Below are 19,386 nucleotides of genomic sequence, written 5' to 3' on the forward strand. Positions count from 1 at the left end.
CTTCCGCGATTGGTTCGGCCCCGAGGAAAGCCCCGCCCCCACCCGCCGTCGACGATCAGACGGGCCCTCTGGGTGGACTCGCTGTGATTGGGTGAGCCGGAAGGCTCCGCCCACGGGGCTGACTCACTTCCTGCCTCCTGCAGCCAATGGGAGGGCGAGGAGCGGACGATGGGGCGTGGCTCCGGCGCCGGGTGTCAACGTGGGGCTGATGGGGAGCGGGCGGGGACCCCCCGACCCCGCCAGGTTTAGGGACCCCCGCAGGGCTGGAGACCCCGTAAGGAGCTGCAGCCTCCCGGCGCTCTTCCCTACGGGCAGATCTCCCTTAAAAAGCTACGAGCCTTCCCGAGCTGGGACCCCCAAGCACAGGTGCAGGAACCTCCTTGAGACCCCCCCCAAAAAAAACAGCGCCCGAGGCCACAAGGGAGGACGTTCCTCCCCTCCTCCAATAAGCAGAGACCCCTGGAGCCCCCCTGAGAAGCAGAAAGTCCCTATAAGTAGCCCCCCCCCCCCATCACCAGCAGGGGCCCCTCGAGCACCCAAAGCTGCTGCCCCTTCATCCCAGAGCACCCCAGCAGCAGGGAACCACCCCCCAAGCAGCGCTTTTGCCCCACTGGGATGAATTTGGGGGGGGGGGGGAAGGGGGCAGCTCAGCATCATTTCCTCCCCACACCCCGAAACCCAACCCTGCCCTGTGGTGACTCACCCACCTCGGCCACAGCATGGAAACCAGATAAACCTGGGTGTGTGGGTATGGGGGGGGGGGGTCAAAAGGGGGGCACAGCGCCCCAACCTCACCCTTGAAAACAAATACCTTCAACAGCAAAACACCAGCATGGTGAAAATAGGAAATAGGGGAAAATAGGGGAAAATAGGGTGGGATTGGGGGTGAGCTGCTCCCAGCTCACTGCGAGCTTCCTAAAAGCAGCCTATGTGAGACCAAAAAAAAAATGGAGGGGAGGGAGGGGGGTTTCATCTCATTTTTGGACCTGCAGCCAGTTTTAATTAGAAGGGAGAGAAAGCCAACGAAGTGATGGGGGTTGGGAATCCCTGTGTGGCAGCAGGGCCTTATCGTGGGGCACCAGGCGTGCCGCAGGGATGACCTGGCACCAGTGAGGCAGTGTCACACTGACAGCAGGGCTGTGTCACTGTCACCCAGCAGAGACACAGGGCTGCCTAATTGGGGACGAGGCTCAGTTTTGGCAAGCTGAAGCTTCAAAAAAGGTAGGAAATAAAAAGCCCCACAGAACTGTCATTGCAAAAGGCTCAGCTCCAAGCTTGGATCTGCACGTCGTGTTCTGAAAGCATCGGTGTAACGTTTATCTGCTGCCAGAGCTGGGAACGAAAGCGCTTTTGGCCGCAGGGCCGTGCTGCCACCTCCTGGGGCTGCGTGAAATCCTCACCCAGCAGCGCACGGAGCAGAGCTGCGCAGTGGGAATCCCTGCCCAAAGCTGAGGTGATCCAACAACGCACAAAGGAGAAGCAAAAACTGAGGCTGTTGGGCTCAAATCCCAAATGCTGAGCTGGGGAAACAGCTGCTGGGTGGCTTCCAGCAGCCTCTTCTCGCTGACTTTATTCCTGAGTGAAGTAATCACAGACAAACAGGGGGGTGGAGGGAGAAACAAAATGGAAAAATATATACAGGTTTTAATTAGACAACATTGAGCCACTGAAAAACAACAACGCAACAGGAAAAATACAACCAGCAGGAAATCCTGGCAAGGGACGAACGGAGCTGGGTGATCAACGAGCTTCACCTCGCCCTCCCTTGGTGCAGGGCAGAGCGAGTGCACCCAGACCTGCTCTAAATCACCCCAAATTCACTTTAATGATGGAGTTCTCTCCCATCTCTGAGCCAGCAGCACGCGAGGAAGGCAGCGATGCTCCCCACTCCCTGCAGCATCAAGCAATGAAATCCAACGGTCTGTTGAATCCTCCTTTTCTGTTCATGTACTGCCTGCGGGGAGAGGAAAAGGAACGGATCAGCGCCTCGCTGTGCCCACAGACAGCAGCCTGGCCATTCAGTTTCCTCTGAAATGCCTTCCGTCCCCAACAGCGTTGTTTTATCACAGGAAAGCAAGTGAGTTCTGTGCAACCTCCACAGCACAAACCTGTATTTCCTCTTCTGGGACACGTTGATGGCGTATGCGTTTGCAGCACCGTCCACTTTCTTGCCCTGAAAGAGGAGAAAAATCGGCCCAGAGTTGTGTGCAGCACCAAGAGCTGCCTGCATCCATGGCAGAGCAGCACCAAGCAGAGCAAAGAACTCAGCAGTGCCACAGCTCTGGGCCATGAATCACAGGACGCCCTGGGTTGCAAAGGATCGCAATGCTCATCCAGTTCCAACCCCCTGCTGTGTGCAGGTCGCCAACCAGCAGCCCAGAGCCGCATCCAGCCTGGCCTCGAATGCCTGCAGGGCTGAGGCATCCACAGCCCCTTTGTGTTCCAGTGCCTCACCACCCTCTGTGTGAAGGAGAACCCCCACACCGAATGGGTGACTGGAAGCAGAGGAATAAGTTTTGGGGGTATAACCAACCCTGCTGGACCACTTGGGCAAAGAGGCGCCCAAGCACTGCCTGTCACAGCCCTGCAGGGTAAGGAAAGCCAGCCTCGACCCCAGCATGCTCACTTTTGTTGTGTCAAAAGAGGCAAAGCCCATCATCTTCATCATCTCTATTTCCTCTTCCGTCTTGCCTTGCAAATCTTCCTCTGAAAAGGCAACGAAACAGAAGGGTTCACCTCACACAACCGGCGGCGTTCACTTAAAAAGCACTTTAAATAAAGTCCCACGGAGCCCTCCCTGCTGGTCGCACCAAGAACTCCAGCACGAATTAACATGAGAAAAGCGCCAGGGCGGAGCCTCACCCGTGATCTGCCGCTCTTTGCCTTTGGTGTCTTTGCTCTCCTTCTTCTCCTCATCTCGTCTCTCCTTCAGCCGCAGAGGGGAGGAGGAGCTGGAGCGGTGCCTCCGGGGGGACCTGGCAACGGCCGGCACGCACGGTTCAGCCTCGCGGGAACCGCAGCACTGCGGGCCGGCTGCTAAGGGGAGCGGCGGGAGGTCCTGCCGGCACCGAGAGCCTCACCTGGATCGCCGCCGGTGCGGGGGAGCGGGAGCGGGTCCTCCTCCTGTCCCTGTCCCGGGATCGCGTCCGTTCCCTTCGCCTCCTCTCCCGATCCCGCGAAGCAGATCGCGAGCGTCGGCGGTCTGCGGGAAGTGGGGCGGGAGAGGAGCAGAGTGCGGTGAGCGGCGGAGAGGGAAAGGGGCGAGGGGGAAGCGGGGATGGGGAGGAGGGGGGAGAGGAGAGAGGAATGAAAAGGAAAAGTAGGGAGCAGGGCCCCGCTGTCCCCTCATTTTCGTCCCTCCGGGAAGGCCTCGGACACATCCCCGGGCCCCGCTGTCCCGCAGCCCTCCCGGGATCCCCTTCCCCTGTTCCTGGCCGCCCTCAGGCCCCCAACCCCGGATCCGGACCCCCGTCCCGCTCCCCCGTCCCGCTCCGCTCCCTCCCGTTTCCTCACCGCGCCGCGGCGGCGAGCGGGACCGGCTGCGTCCCATGGCACCGCCCCTTCACCCCACTTCCGTCCGCAGCCCCCCCCACTTCCGGCGCTCCGCTCCGTCTCTCCACGTTCCGTCCAGAAACAGGGCCGCAGCGCTTTGGTTCCGCCACCAAAACGTTCCGGGAGGGGGGAAACCGCGCAGTGCCCCGCCTCGGGCAGCCCCTCTCGGCCTCCAGAAGCGAGAAGGGCTCGGGGCTGGGCCCGCTGCGAGGCTGGGGTCCGCCAGCACCATCACACGGAGCCATACCCCCAACCCCACCCCACCGCATCCTTCCATGGACTCTGAGCGCACGGAGGCCGAACGCGGGGTTTATTTATGTACAGGCAGGCGTTACACAGCGCTCCCAGCACCGACCTGCAGCCCAACCCCACGGCCACCAACCGCCACGGGGCCTTCAGGCATCCTTCAGTGCTGTGATGGTGCCCCAAAGCCTTTTCTTTGCCTCATCCTCCGCTCCCAGACCGGCACTTTGGCTGGGATGACTCCATTCCAGCCACAGCCCTGGAAATGGGAGCCAAAAACCCACCGTGGAGTGGTTGGGGCTCAGGGGTGCTGGGGGCCACGGTGGGGCCCAGGAGAGGAGAAAAAGCAGCAAGGGAAAACGAGAGGAGAGCAGTGGGTGAACCCTGCAAAAAAAGGCTGAGGGCAGCCAAAGGGAAACCTCACTGTAGCTCTCCAGCACTTAAAGGCTGCTCATCAGCAGGACTTTCTGATGGCAGCAGGGCAAGGGGGAATGGCTTCGAGCTAGAAGATGGGAGATTGAGATTAGATTTAGGCAGCAGGAGATTCTTTACTCAGAAGGCAGTGAGGCAATGCTGCCCAGAGCTGGAAGTGCCCCATCCTGGAGATGGACAGGCTGAGGGCAAGGTGTGCAACCGGGCAGCCTGCAAGGTCCCCTCCAACTTAATCCACGCTGCAGCCTCTAGCAGAATGCCAGCGAGGACACGGGGGCACAGCAAAGACTCTCAGGCTGCAAAACCTCAGTGCTGGGGGAGGACATTCCTGCTGGGGTTGTGGCTTTGCAATTTATTTTTACTCTCCCCTTTAGAAGTCGCTTGGCCCACCCCAAACTGCAGCCCCGTAAAGAAAACCAACCCTATCTTACGCATTTCCTCCTCTCCGTCTCCTGCCTGCAGCAGCCCTGCATTCGACCTTAAATGACTCCCACACCCCAAAAAAAGCCACCAGACTTTTCCAGGCTTCAGAGCTGCTTTTTCTTCTTCCCTTTGGGTTGCATGGCTGGGCATGGGGAGGTGAGGCTGGGGGAAGGATGGGGAGGATCTGTGCGTGTGCTCAGGAGTCCAGAGCTGGGCTGAGCAGCGGTTCGGCCTCGGGGCTCTCGTGCTCTTTACGTGTACAGGCACTCATCGACGCAGTGTGGGGGGACCAGGGCAGTGCCTCCTACTGAAGTGAATTGGCAGCGTGTGTTCATCCCAAAGTAGCACTTAGTGAGTGAAGTTTGCTCAGTTTTACGTGACTCTGCCCCGAGGCTCCTCGTCTTCTGTGTTCTCAGGTGCGGTGCAGAAACCCTGCTGCTCTCCACCAAGCAGCAAACGTGTGAGTGTGGCACCAGGAGAAGGGGACCGAGGTGGCTCACAGCCTTGGGGTAAGATTGCGATCCGAGAAGGAAAGTGTCCCAGGTGCTCTCCTTCGGGGAGAGCAATCCTCCGGTGTTGGGCTCCATCCCATCACCCTGGCAAAGAGATGCCAGGGGCGAAGCCAGCGCCGTTCCAGCAGAGCATGAAACAAAACGTTTTGGGTCAAAGGCCCAAAACCAGCGACGACAGCACACCTTTCTCAAAACCATGCGCATCCGGGCTGTGCCTCCGCGTTGCACGAGGGCTCTGCAAGCAGCGGGTGGGATAAACAAACCTCAGAGGCCACGTGGGTGCCTGGGAGAGACGGGGGAGCGCTGGTGGGAGCGGGGACGTGGCGGTGGGTATTTCCCCAAGCAGCAGACAGGGGCCAAAATCTCTCGGTAAGCTCAGCGGCCACCTCCGAAGCGGGTGACGGGGGGGACTTGGTGCCTCGTGCCGGGGGCTCCCGGATTGTTCACCTCCAGGGTTTTTGGCTGCGCCACGGCCAGACGCACGGCGCAGACGCATCCGTCTGGAAAGACACTCGGCCAAAGCCACGGGGGGAGGGGGGAGAGGCTCAAGATTCGATCTTTTCCTTCTTTTTGCCCTTTTTCAGGAAGGACGGGGTCCGGAATTTCTTCTTCTTCTTGGAGGGTGATTTGGAGGGTGAGCCTTCGGGGGAGACGGGGGTGCTGGTCACCGTCTCGCTCTTCTCCTTGGGGGCATCCTGCTCTGGGTTGGCCGGGGTACTCGTCTGGTCCCCCCCTTTGCTCTCCTCCGTGCTCTGCTCCTCATCCTTCCCATTGACCACCGCAGGCGGCTCCTTCTCGGCGGAGGAATCGGCCGGAGCTTGGCCATCCTCCACCTTCTTGTCACCTTGACAAAGGGAGAGGGAGAGGTGAGCGCCGCAGGGCCGCCAGCCGGCATCGCCCTCCCCGTGTCACCCCGGGCAGGAGCAGGATCCAACCCTGTAAGCGCAGCACAGCGCGCCGGGATGCGACACACCGCTTCCCTGAGCCTTTCCCCTCCCCACAGGATGGAACATGGGGCAGAGCCCCACATCCCGGCCTCAGCAATGGAACAAAGCGGGCAACACCAGCAAGGCAACCCAAGGCACGTCCTGCTGCAGGCGCTGAGCGGGCTGCTGGAGCCCGGCCCCTCCGTACTTACTACAGTGATAAGCATTCAGAGTCAGGGGGAACTCCTGGGGTGAAAGCGACACATGGAGGAAAGAGAAAGGAAGACGTTGTGGAGACAGACAGACAGACGGACACCATGAGACACGATGAGACAGCCAGCAGCCCCCACCATCACCCCCCCTGTGCCCCGGCCCATGCAGGTTGCATACGACAGGTGCACGCGATGTGTGGGCAACGGCGCCGGGAGCCCCCCTGGTGAGTGCCAAAATCCTGCGTGGACCTTAAAGGGAGGCGGCAGGTATGGGGCTACCGTGCATCCCCACTGCTGTGGGGCAGCACGAAGGCACTGCTGATGTTTACCCATGTTTTCCACAGGGGTTTTGCTCTTCAGCCCCCTCCGCCCACACCCCACTCACCCTCCGGACCCTCTGGGGCTGCGCTTTTGTTGGGGGATTTTGGGGACCCCGGTGGTGATTTTGGGGGCAATGCCTGGGTCTCCTCTTCCTCCTTGTCTCCTGCAGACAGACAGATGGCTACAGACCCCATAATGGGGCTCTGGGATGCACACGGTCCCCCCAGCTCGTACCGTGCAGCCCCAGCTTCTTCCTTTCCACCTCCCGCTTGTAGTCCTCCAGCTCCTGGTCCGTGAGCTGGCTGAAGGGGTTCGGGGGCTCCGGCTCAGCTGGGACCTCCTCTTGGGATGGGTTTTTGGTCTCGGCATCCCCCAAATGGCTTTCTGTGGACTGAACCCCCCCCCAAATAGCAGCGTCACCCCCTGGCACGAGGAGGAATGGGGACTTGGGGACACGGGGGACGTACGGGGCTGCGGCTCGTCTCGGCGATCACACTGGCCAGCAGCTGGGACTGCGGCCCTGCAGACTTGACGTCCTGGCGGTTCTGCTCACGGATCTACAAGAGAGATGCAGAGAGAGGATGGGAAAACGTGGACCCGTTGTCCTCGGGACCCTTGGGACCCCGCATCCAGGGTCAGCCGGATGGCAACGCACCTTGTTCCTCATCTCCAGCACCTCCTGAGGGTCGGTGTAGAGGGGCACAAACTGGTTGGGGTTCTCGATGCGGATGGCAGTGCCACTGCTGCCCTTCTCCACCTCGTCAGCCTTCAGCCACTGCGCAGAGAGGAAGGGGGAAACACCCAGAGATGCAGGGCATGGAGAGCAAAGCCAGGTGGATTCATGGCATGGCGAGAGGAAACCCCAGTAATTGCACGTAATCAAGAGCAAGCCCCAATGAATGCACGGATGGTATTGAGAAAGGAAACCCAGATAAATGCACAGCACTGAAAGAGGGAAACACAATACATGGCATGGAGGAAGCAAGCCCAATAAATGCATGTCGTCAAGAGGAAACCTTAATAAATGCGTGGCTTTGAGTGGCAACCCCAATAAACACATGGCATTGAGAGAGGAAACCCTAATAAATGCATGGCATTGAGAGCAAGCCCTGATAAAAGAACGGTTTTGAGCAGTGACTCCAATAAGTACATGGCAATAAGGGAGGAAACCTCAATAGCTGTGTGTCATGGAGAGCAAACCCCAATCAGTGCATGGCATGGAGAGAGAGAGCTTGACAGATGAGAGCAAACCCCAATAAATATATGGCATGGGAAGAGCAAACCCTGACCAATGCATGGCGTGGCAAGAGGAAAGCCCAATAAATGCACTCCACCAGGAGATTAAAGCTGATGGATAAATGCATCTTGCAGAGAGAAGAGACTGGGCCAAATGTGGTGCAGGGAAAGGAAACCCCAACAAAGCAGTGGGTGCTGGCGGTGGGCTTTTAGAATAGAAGGTGGTCTGGGGCAAATAAAGGCAGACACAGGGCAAATAAAGGCAGACGTGGGGCAAATAAAGGCAGACACGAGGCAAATAAAGGCAGACATGGGGCAAATAAAGGCAGACACGGGGCAAATAAAGGCAGACAGGGGCAAATAAAGGCAGACAGGGGCAAATAAAGGCAGACAGGGGCAAATAAAGGCAGACAGGGGGCAAATAAAGGCAGACAGGGGGCAAATAAAGGCAGATGGGGCAAATAAAGGCAGACATGGGGCAAATAAAGGCAGACAAGGGGCAAATAAAGGCAGACAAGGGGCAAATAAAGGCAGACAGGGGGCAAATAAAGGCAGACAGGGGGCAAATAAAGGCAGACAAGGGGCAAATAAAGGCAGACAAGGGGCAAATAAAGGCAGATGGGGCAAATAAAGGCAGACGTGGGGCAAATAAAGGCAGACGGGCAAATAAAGGCAGACATGGGGCAAATAAAGGCAGACAAGGGGCAAATAAAGGCAGACACGGGGCAAATAAAGGCAGACGTGGGGCAAATAAAGGCAGACAGGGGCAAATAAAGGCAGACATGGGGCAAATAAAGGCAGACAGGGGGCAAATAAAGGCAGACATGGGGCAAATAAAGGCAGACAGGGGCAAATAAAGGCAGACACGGGGCAAATAAAGGCAGACACGGGGCAAATAAAGGCAGACAGGGGGCAAATAAAGGCAGACAGGGGCAAATAAAGGCAGACACGGGGCAAATAAAGGCAGACACGGGGCAAATAAAGGCAGACAAGGGGCAAATAAAGGCAGACATGGGCAAATGAAGGCAGACATGGGGCAAATAAAGGCAGACATGGGGCAAATAAAGGCAGACACGGGGCAAATAAAGGCAGACATGGGCAAATAAAGGCAGACATGGGCAAATGAAGGCAGACATGGGGCAAATAAAGGCTGACATGGCACAAATAAAGGCAGACATGCTTAGTGTGCCTGTAGTGGACACACCAAGCATTTCTCACTACTGGAGAACCCCTGTGTGCTCTCTCTGCTCACCCATTTTTGGTGGACCCAGCGCTCCAAGCATCCCCTACCTCCCTTTTATCGACAAGCCCCCCCAGGAGCGATCAGCCGGAGCCAAAACCCCAAAGAACCCCACAGCCCCATACGGTCGTCTTGGTCTTCTGGCCTCCCTGCTGCTCCTCGGCCACGCTGACCCGCAGGTACGTGTTGGGTGTGTTGAGCCACCGCGTCTTCTCCTTCTGCTGCTTCTGTGCGTGCTGCCGCAGCGCAGGCGTGGGCATCGCCTCCTCCTCGAAGACGAAGGCCGTCACCGTGGCAGGGATGAGCACATCGCTTTTGGGTTTGCTTTTCTCTTGCACGAAGGGGGTAGCGGTAGGTGTAACCGGTGCGGTAGCCCTGCAGAGCGAAGTGGCATCAGGTCCTGTGAGTTCTTTTCTCAGGGTGGTTTGAAAAGGGATGGAGGGACGCCGCGCGCTCGCTCGCGGGTGCTCACCAGGTTGTCCAGCATCCTCATCAGGGCTTCAAATTCGTGCTCGCCCAACCGGCTCTTCTGCATGGGGCCGAAGGTGCTGCCAGCCCAGCGCACGGAGCCAACCTCGTGGGGACGGTGCTTGGCACGCTCCAGCACAATGAGGTTCTCTGCACCGCCTGCACTCGCCAGCGCCGACACCTGCAGCGTTGCATCGGTGGCTGAGACTTTGCACAGCGCTGTGCACGGTGCAGGGGGCATTGCATCGATGGCTGAGAGCACGCAGAGCTCAGTGCGTGGTGCTGGGAGCATTGCTCTGGTGCTGAGAGCAGGCACAGCTTTGTGCATGTACGGTGGAGGGGGTATTTCATTGGTGGCTGGGACCATGCGTGGTGCCGAGGGCATTGCAGTAGTGGCTGAGATCGTGCACAGAGCTGTGCACGGTGCAGGGGGCATTGCATCGATGGATGAGAGCATGCAAGGTGCTGGGAGCATTGCATTGATGGCTGAGACCATGCACAGCTCAGTGCAAGGTGCTGGGAGCGTTGCATTGATGGCTGAGACCATGCACAGCTCAGTGCAAGGTGCTGGGAGCATTGCATTGATGGCTGAGACCATGCACAGCTCAGTGCAAGGTGCTGAGAGCGTTGCATTGATGGCTGAGACCATGCACAGCTCAGTGTAAGGTGCTGGGAGCATTGCATTGATGGCTGAGACCATGCACAGCTCAGTGCAAGGTGCTGGGAGCGTTGCATTGATGGCTGAGACCATGCACAGCTCAGTGTAAGGTGCTGGGAGCGTTGCATTGATGGCTGAGACCACGCACAGCTCAGTGCATGGTGCTGGGAGCATTGCATTGATGGCTGAGCCAACACACAGCTCAGTGCACCATCCCAGGGCACCGCAGGCCCCCATTTTGGGGGCAGCTCTCACCTGCACCTCGCAGGCTGCCTGCAGGTGGAAGATGCTGTAGAAAGCCTCCTCGGCCGTGTCGCCCAGCGCCAGCACCCCGTGGTTGCGCAGCACCAGGATCTGCGGTGGCAAAGGAGCATCAGCACAGTGTGTGGGGCTGGGGGGGGGCTGTTACCAGCACCGTGACCCCCCCAGACCCACCTTGCAGGTGGGGCCGAGGCACTTCTGCAGCTCAACCCGGTCGGCTTCGTCCTCCACCTCACCACGGAAGTCAAAGTAGGCGATGTCCCCCAGCAGCAGCGCAGCACGGGAGATGGGCAGCACGCCGCAGCGCATGGCTGACACCTGTGGCACAGCACGATATGGCACCACATGGCACGGCACAACACGGCACAGCGCAACATGACAGCGTGGCACGGCGCGACATGGCGCAGTGTGGCACAAGGCAACACAGCAAGGCAGAATGTGGCGCAGAACAGCACCGGCTGGCACAGCAGGACACGGCACAGCTTGGCACGGTGCGGAGGGGCACAAGACTGTGGCACAAACTGACACGAGACGGCACAGCGTTGGCACAGCCTTGTGTTGTGGAACAACACAGTATGGCACAGAGCAACGTGGCACAAAGTGGCACAGAATGGAATGGGGCAACACGGCACAGCAGCACAACGTGGCACAGCAGCACACTGTATGAAGTCATATGGCACAATATGGCACAGAACAACGTGGCATGAAGTTGCACAATACAGCATGGCACAACATGGCACGGTTTGGCACAGAACAACACAAAGTAGCACAGCGTGACACAGCACAACATGGCACCCTGTGGCATGGAGTAGCATGGCATGGCACAGAGCATTAGGGCACAATATGGCACGGCACAACACAAGGTAGCACAGAGAAACAGGGCGCAATATGGCACAATAGGGCACAACACAACACAGCACGAGGTGTCACAGAGCAATATGGCAGAGTTTGGCACAAGGTAAAAACAGCATGGCCCAATATGGTCCAGCACAACACAATATGGCCCAATAGGGCACCATACAGCACGATACAACACAAGGTGGTACAAGATGGCACAAAATGGCACAATATGGCCCAATACAACACAACGTGGCACAATAGGGCAAAATGTGGCCCAACGCAACACAATATGAGCCAATATGGGCCAATATGGCCCTACACAACACAACATGGCCCAATAGGGCACAATGGGGCAAAATATGGTCCAATATGGCACAATATGGTCCAATATGGCCCTACACAACACAATATGGCACAATAGTGCACAATAAGGCCCAGTAGGGCACAGTAGGGCCCAACACAACACAATATGGCCCGATATGGCACAATATAGCCCAATATAACACAATACGACACAATATACTACAATATATCACAATATGGCACAATACAAAACAATATGGCACAATATGGCACAATATGGCCCTACACAACACAATATGGCCCAATGGGGCACAGTAAAACACATTATATAACAATATGGTCCAACACAACGCAATATGGCACAACAGGGCACAATAAGGCCCAATTGGCACAATATAGCCCAATATAACACAATACATTAGGATATATCACAATATGGCCCAACACAACACCATGTGGCCCAACACAACACCATATGGCCCAGTGTGGCCCAATAGGACACAATACAGCCCAATATAACGCACTATATAACAATATGGCCCAACACAACACAGTATGGCACAACAGTGCACAATAAGGTCCAATAGGGCACAGTAAGGCACAGTAGGGCACAATATAGCCCAATATAATAAAATATAACACAATACAACACAATATGGCCCAATACGGCCCTACACAACACAATATGGCCCAGTAGGGCACAGTAAAACAAATTATATCACAATATGGCATAATATGGCCCAAGATGGCCCTACATAACACAATATGGCCCAACACAACACAATCTGGCACAATAAGGCCCAATATGGCACAACATATTACAATATATCACAATATGGCCCAACACAACACAATATGTCACAGTGTGGCCCAATAGGACACAATAAGGCCCAATATAAGGCGTTATATAACAATATGGCCCAACACAATATGGCACAATAGTGCACAATAGGACCCAACACAGCACAATACGTCCCAATAGGGCCCAACACGGCCCTACACAACACAATATGGCCCAACATAACCCTATACAACCCAATAGGGACCAACACAAGCCAATGTAGCCCAATACAACACATTATATCACAATACGGCCCAACACAACACCATATGGCCCAATAGGGCCCAATACAACACATTTTATCACAACATGGCCCAGCACAACGCCATATGGCCCAATACGGCCCGACACAACACAGTATGGCCCAGTAGGGCACAACAGGACTCAACACAACACAATATGGCACAATAAGGCCCAATATGGCCCAACGTAGCCCAACGCAACACATTATATCACAGCATGGCCCAACACAACACATTATATCACAATATGGTCTGACACAACACAACGTAGCCCAATATATAACAATATGGCCTGACACAACACATTATATCACAGTATGGCCTGACACAACACAACATGGCCTAACACAACACATTATATCGCAACATGGCCCAACACAACACATTATATCACAGCATGGCCCAACACAGCACAATATATTGCAATACGGCCTGACACAGCACAATATATTGCAATACGGCCTGACACAACACAACATGGCCCAACACAACACATTATATCACAACATGGCCCAACACAACACATTTTATCACAGCATGGCCCAACACAGCACAATATATAGCAATACGGCCCGACACAACACAATATATCACAATATGGCCCAACACAACACATTATATCACAGTATGGCCCGACACAACACAACACGGCCCAACACAACACATTACATCACAACACAGCCCAACAAAACACATTATATCACAGCATGGCCCAACACAACACATTATATCACAACACGGCCCGACACAACACAGTATATCGCAATACAGCCCAACACAACACAATATATCACAATACGGCCCAACACAACACAATATATCACAATATGGCCCAACACAACACAGTATATCGCGATACGGCCCGACACAACACAATATATCACAATACAGCCCAACACAACACAGTTTATCGCGATACGGCCCGACACAACAGCCCTCCCTCCCTCTCACCGCCGCCGTTGCCGGGGTGTGCAGGCGCACGATGCAGCGGGCGTCAGGGCGGGCGGCGTAGATGGCGGCATGGAGGCTGAAGGCACGAGCATCGGGGGCAAAGTCGGTGCTGCCCTGCTCCACCACATCGCCCAGCACGTTCACCTTGATCTGAGGGGAGAGGAGGGGCTCTCAGAGCCTGGGGGATCGGGGATATTGGGGGGGGGGTCGTGGGGGGGGGTAGGGGGGCGCTCACCAGGCTGGCTGCGGTCACCTCGCTGCACGCCAAACCTTGGGGGGCCACCAGGAAGTGCTCCTGTTCTTTACTGACCCTCAGCTGTGGGGGGGGAGAGGATGGAAGGTGAATGGAAGTGAAAAGGGGGAGGGGAGGGGGAAAAAGGGGGGAGGGGAGATGGGGAGGGGGGAAAGAAAGGGGGGGAGATGGGAGAGGAAAAAGGGGGGGGAGGGGGAAAAAGGGGGGGAGGGGGAAAAGAAAGGGGGGAGATGAGAGGGGGAAGAGGAGGGAGGGGAGGGGGAAACGGGGGAGGGGGGAAAAGGGGGGGGAAGGGGAGAAGGGGAAAAGAAAGGGGGGAGGGGAGATGAGGGGGGGAAAGAAACGGGGGAGATGAGGGAGGGAAGAGGGGGGAAGGGAGGGGGAAAAGGGGGGAGGGGAGATGGGGGGAAGAAAGGGGGGAGATAGAGGGGGAAAAAGGGGGGGAGGGGGAAAAGAAAGGGGGGAGGGGAGGGGGGATGAGGGGGGGAAAAGAAAGGGGGGAGATGAGAGGGGGAAGAGGGGGAAGGGGAGGGGAAAAGAAGGGAGGGAGGAGGGGAAAAACGGGGGAGGATAAAGGGGGAAAAGGGGAGAAGGGAGGGAAAGGGGAATAAAACATAGAAATGAAATAATAACAGTAGAAACCAAATAGAAAATATGAAAAGACTGAAAACAAAGTAATGAAAAAGAAGATGGAAGACATCAATAGGGATGAAAAAAAGGAAGAGGAAGAGGAAGAGGAAGAGGAAGAGGAAGAGGAAGAGGAAGAGGAAGAGGAAGAGGAAGAGGAAGAGCCGACAGAAATAAAGGGAACAAATGTAAAATAAATGAAATAAAGCAGTAAAAATGAGTAAAAGGAAAATTAAAAAGTTAATAAACGATAAAGGAGAAAAATCAAATGAAACAAAGAGAAGTAAATGGATAAAACAAATTAAAAGGATTAAAAGTCAAGCAATAAATTGTGAAAATAAATGAAATAAATAATGAATTGAATTATAAATAGCTAATTAAACAGTAAATGAAAATCAATCACGTGATACACAGCAATGAATGGTGATAAATGAAATAATAAATAAGAAGTAAATGAAGTAATTGATGAATGCAGTAAATAGGAAACAAAAAATAGTCAGTAATGTGAAAGTGCAGAATGAATAAATGAAAATTAATAGGATGGATAAAAATTAATGGAATGGATAAAGAAAAAATGTAAGAAGTGAATGAAAGTAAAATGCATGAAGGGAATAAAGGGAAATAAAGTCTGATGGGAAGCTGTGAATGAAGTCAGAATGAAAGGGAAACACGGAACTGAGTGGGGAAGGGAATAAATGGAAGGAAGGGATGTAGAAATGAAATTAAAGGTGAAATAAATCAAAGGAAGTGAAATAAATGCAGCCAAGTGGGTGAAATAAAGCAGGATACCAAGAAAAATGGGTGAAATGAATTAAAAGTGGGTGAAACAGAAATGGCAAACTAAGAGAAATAAATAAAGTGAGAAGGGTGAAGTAAGTAGAGCGAGATAAGAGAAATAAATGGAGCAAAATAAGAGAAATAATAGAGCAAAATAAGAGAAATAAAGTGAAAAAAGTGAAATAAATGGAGCAAAATAAGAGAAATAATAGAGCAAAATAAGAGAAATAAATAGAGCAAAATAAGAGAAATAAAGTGAAATAAGTGAAATAAATAGAGCAAAATAAGAGAAATAAATAAAGTGAAAAGGGTGAAATAAATGGAGCAAACTAAGGGGAATAAATGGAGCAAAGTAAGAGAAACAAAAACCCGAGGTCGATAAAACAAGCGCAATCCATAACCATCAAACACGTGACACAAAACCCAACTCCACGCTTCCCCTCCCCCCCGTGAAGCAACGCGAAAGGAAAAACCCGAAACGGCTTTAATAAAACGCCCCGAACGTCGCCCGGCCGTCGGGAGGACAAACGGACGCGTTGGAAAGCGGAGAAAAAGAGCGAGGGGCGAAACTCGGCGCGGTGCTCACGGTGACGGCCGCGTGGCCCAGCTGCGCCCAGCCGTACAGATCCAGCAGGCGGTGCACGCTGCTCGCTTTGCAGCGCATCAAGCGCTCCCCCTTGGCCAGGGCTGGAGCGTCCGGACCGTGGAGGTCGTTGATGGGAGTCACCGCTGTCAGACCTGCGGGGACACAGGGAGAGCGTGGGGGGGATGTGGGGACAGCGGGGGGACAGCGGGGGGACACAACGTGGGGGGACACAACGTGGGGGGACAGTGTGGGGTGATGTGGGGACAGTGAGGAGACACTATGAGGACACAACATTGGGACATATGGGGGGGACAAAATGTGGGGACACAGTGTGGGGACACAGGGAGAGTGTGGGGTGATGTGGAGACATCAGGGGGACACAACATGGGGGGACACAACATGGGACAGAGGGACAGCGTGGGGTGATGTGGGGACATCAGGGGGACACAACGTGGGGACACAATGTGGGGACACAACGTGGGGATGATGTGGGGACAGTGAGGGGACACTGTGGTGACACTATGGGGACGCATTGCGGGGGACAAAATGTGGGGACAGCATTGGGACACAGTGTGGGGACAGAGGGAGAGTGTGGGGTGATGTGGGGACAGCATGGGGGGACAAGGACAATATGGGGGTGATGTGGGGACAGTGGGGAGACAATGGGAGGCCACAACATGGGGACATAACAGGAAGATAGCATTGGGACACAGTTGGGTACAATGTGGGGACGTAATGTGGGGACAGTGGGGGGACAGAACATTGGGACAACATGGGGACACATAGGGGGGGACAAAATGTGGGGACAGCATTGGGACACAGTGTGGGGACACAGGGACAGTGTGGGGTGATGTGGGGACAGCAGGGAGACAGAATATGAGGGCAACGTGGGGACAGCAGGGGACATAATATGGGAGAGAATTTGGGGATGATGTGGGGACAACATTGGGACACAGCGTGGGGACACGTGGCACAGCAGGAGAACAACGTGGGGACATGGGGAACAAAACATGGGGACAATGTGGTGATAGTGGGGGACAGGAGGGGACAATGTGGGGACACAGCATGGGGACGATGTGGGAACGTGACATAGGGACAGCAGGGATGAAACATGGGGACACGGCGTTGGGACACAGGGACAGCGTGGGGTGATATGGGGACAGCAGGGGGCACAATGAGGGGACAATGTGGGGATATTGGGGGGGCACAACGTGGGTACAGCGTTGGGATAGTGTGGGGACAACATGGGGACAATGTGGGAACACAACGTGAGGATGATGTGGGGACAGGAGGGGACACAACATAGGGACACAGCATAGGGATGACGTGGGGACAGCAGGGACACAAGATGGAGACAGCATCAGGACAATGTGGGGACAGCAGAGGGACAATGGGGGGACAAAGCAGGGACACACATAGGGATGGGGGGAACACAAAGTGGGGACAGCGTTGGGACGGTGAGGGGCTGCAACACTGGGACAACATGGGGACAATTTGGGGGACATGACATGAGAACAACGTGGGGACAATGGGGGGAGCAACATCCAGACAGCATGGAAACAGCAGGGGGACAATGTATGGACAACATGGGGACAGAAGGAGGACACAACATGGGGACAGCGTTGGGACACAATATTGGGACAACACAGGGACAACATGGGGATGCAATGTGGGGACAACATGGAGACGATGCGGGGGACAGCAGGGGGACACAACGTGGGGGGCGAAACACAGGGACAGTGGAGAGATTGCATGGGGGAGGTGTGGGGACAGCAGGGGACCAACATTTGGACAAGATGGGGACAGCGGGGGGACACAGCATGGGGACACCGCGCTCCATCCCCCGGCCCTCTCCCAGCTTTCCCATTGGGAACAGCACGCTGAGCGCTTGGCGATGTTCTCCGAACCAGAAGCGTCCCCAAATCCTTCCCTTTTTGTCCCCAAAAGTCCCCCCCCCCCCAGCCGTACCCATGGGGGAGGTGGGCAGGGTGGCAGGGGACGTGGTGGCCACGAAGTCTGCGATCTGCCGCAGCGCCCACACGTGGGACGAGTTGTTGCCCTTCTTCATCTGCTCCTGGATGAGGCTCTCCAGCTCCTCCCTGAAAGACTGCAGAGCGCGGCGTCACCGAGCCCAAAGGTGTCCGGAATGGGGACGTTTTGGTGGCACCGCGGTGGTGGCATCTCCGCATGGGTGGCAGCGTTGCCGGGGGTTGGGGAAAGCGGGGGTAGCCGTGGTGGTGGGGGGATGATGGCATTGAGGTGGTGGTGACATCATGGTGGCATCACCAAGATGGCCGATGGGGATGGTGGTGACATCATGGTGGCATCATCAACTTGGTGTCATGGGGATAGAGGTGACATCATGGTGGCATCACCAACTCGGTGCCATGGGGATGGTGGTGACATCATGGTGGCATCACCAACTCAGTGTCATGGAGACGGTGGCACCAGCAGCTTGATGAAGCGCCATCATGAAGATGGTGACATCATGGCGACGCCACCAATTGGGTGCCATGGGGACGGTGGCACCAGCAGCTTGGTGGAAGTGCCACCATGAAGATGATGGCATCGTGGTGACACCCCAGTTTGGTGGCGTGGCGATGGGGACCACGTAGTAACGGTGGCACCACCAGCTTGGGGGAAGTGCCACCATGGTGACGTCACCAACATGGCGCCATGGGGATGGTGGTGACATCATGGTGACGTCACCAACATGGCGCCACAGGGACGGTGGCACCAGCAGCTTGATGAAGCGCCATCATGAAGATGGTGACATCATGGCAACGTCACCAACTTGGTGTCATGGGGATGGTGGTGACATCATGGTGACGCCACCAATTGGGTGCCGTGGGGACGGTGGCACCAGCAGCTTGGTGGAAATGCCACCATGAAGGTGATGGCATCGTGAGGACATCACATCACATCTCGGTGGCATGGTGACGGTGACAGCATGGTGACATCACCAACTTGGTGGCATGGGGATGGTGGTGGCATCACGGTGACATCGACGGCTTGGTGACACCCGCAGGTGAGTGGGGCTCTGCACCAAGGCAGAGCGGCATTTTCTTTTGGGGCAGGAGGGATTTTTGGGGACAGAAGGGACAGGGATGGGACAGGAAAGATGGGGTGAAGTCAAAGGAATATTTGGGTTCAAAAAGAGGAGAAGGGGGGACATTTGGGGTTTAGGAGGTGTGGGATGGAGCTGGGGTGGGGCAGGAGGAACATTTGGGGACAGAACATTTGGGGTCAGGAAGGATGATGGATCCAGGACACGGCAGGAAGGAGATTTGGGGCCAGGAGAGATGGGATGGGAAAGGAGGAACGTGGGGCCAAGAAGGAATGGGATGAGAGGGGGATGGAGCAGGAGGAACATTTGGGGACAGAAGCGGCGTGGATGGATGGGGCAGGAAGAACATTTGGGGTCAGAAGAATGGGATGTATTTGGTATGGGAAAGGAGGAGCATTTGGGGCCGGGATGGGGC

The 19,386-nt window shown here is 55.5% G+C and overlaps 3 protein-coding genes across 3 annotated transcripts in view; all 3 read right to left on the reverse strand.

Moving 5' to 3' along the window:
* Positions 1-1,626: 1,626 nt before the first annotated feature.
* SNRNP27 (small nuclear ribonucleoprotein U4/U6.U5 subunit 27) lies at positions 1,627-3,563 on the reverse strand. Its single transcript, XM_048928067.1, is given in 7 exon segments — positions 1,627-1,954; positions 2,109-2,173; positions 2,627-2,706; positions 2,863-2,975; positions 3,081-3,100; positions 3,102-3,202; positions 3,514-3,563. Coding segments are annotated over 7 exon segments (471 nt in total). The 5' UTR covers positions 3,551-3,563; the 3' UTR covers positions 1,627-1,899.
* Positions 3,564-3,845: 282 nt separating this feature from the next.
* ADD2 (adducin 2) overlaps positions 3,846-19,386 on the reverse strand; it is a 25,010-nt gene continuing 9,469 nt past the window's right edge. The window contains 10 exon segments of the mRNA XM_048928165.1: positions 3,846-6,006; positions 6,686-6,784; positions 6,856-7,012; positions 7,089-7,178; positions 7,277-7,396; positions 9,223-9,441; positions 9,443-9,472; positions 9,570-9,746; positions 10,479-10,577; positions 10,659-10,802. Coding sequence (XP_048784122.1) covers positions 5,708-6,006; positions 6,686-6,784; positions 6,856-7,012; positions 7,089-7,178; positions 7,277-7,396; positions 9,223-9,441; positions 9,443-9,472; positions 9,570-9,746; positions 10,479-10,577; positions 10,659-10,802 — 1,434 coding nt within the window. The 3' untranslated portion in view covers positions 3,846-5,707.
* LOC125685242 (uncharacterized) lies at positions 7,404-8,991 on the reverse strand. Its single transcript, XM_048928166.1, has 2 exons — positions 8,600-8,991; positions 7,404-8,495 (listed from the first exon to the last, which is right to left on the reverse strand). The coding sequence occupies exons 1-2, from the start codon at positions 8,971-8,973 to the stop codon at positions 7,793-7,795; spliced, it is 1,077 nt and encodes a 358-aa protein (XP_048784123.1). The 5' UTR covers positions 8,974-8,991; the 3' UTR covers positions 7,404-7,792.

This window comes from Lagopus muta, chromosome 27, assembly GCF_023343835.1.
Source record: "Lagopus muta isolate bLagMut1 chromosome 27, bLagMut1 primary, whole genome shotgun sequence".
Lineage (NCBI taxonomy): Eukaryota > Metazoa > Chordata > Aves > Galliformes > Phasianidae > Lagopus > Lagopus muta.

Bases quoted from the DNA above. Each gene is read 5' to 3' on its own strand.
- LOC125685242 (XM_048928166.1), bottom strand. From the start codon at position 8,973: ATGTCTGCCTTTATTTGCCCATGTCTGCCTTTATTTGCCCCGTGTCTG. The intron at 8,496-8,599 runs CGTCTGCCTTTA...ATTTGCCCCACG, and splicing joins GTCTGCCTTTATTTGCCCCA to TCTGCCTTTATTTGCCCCAT.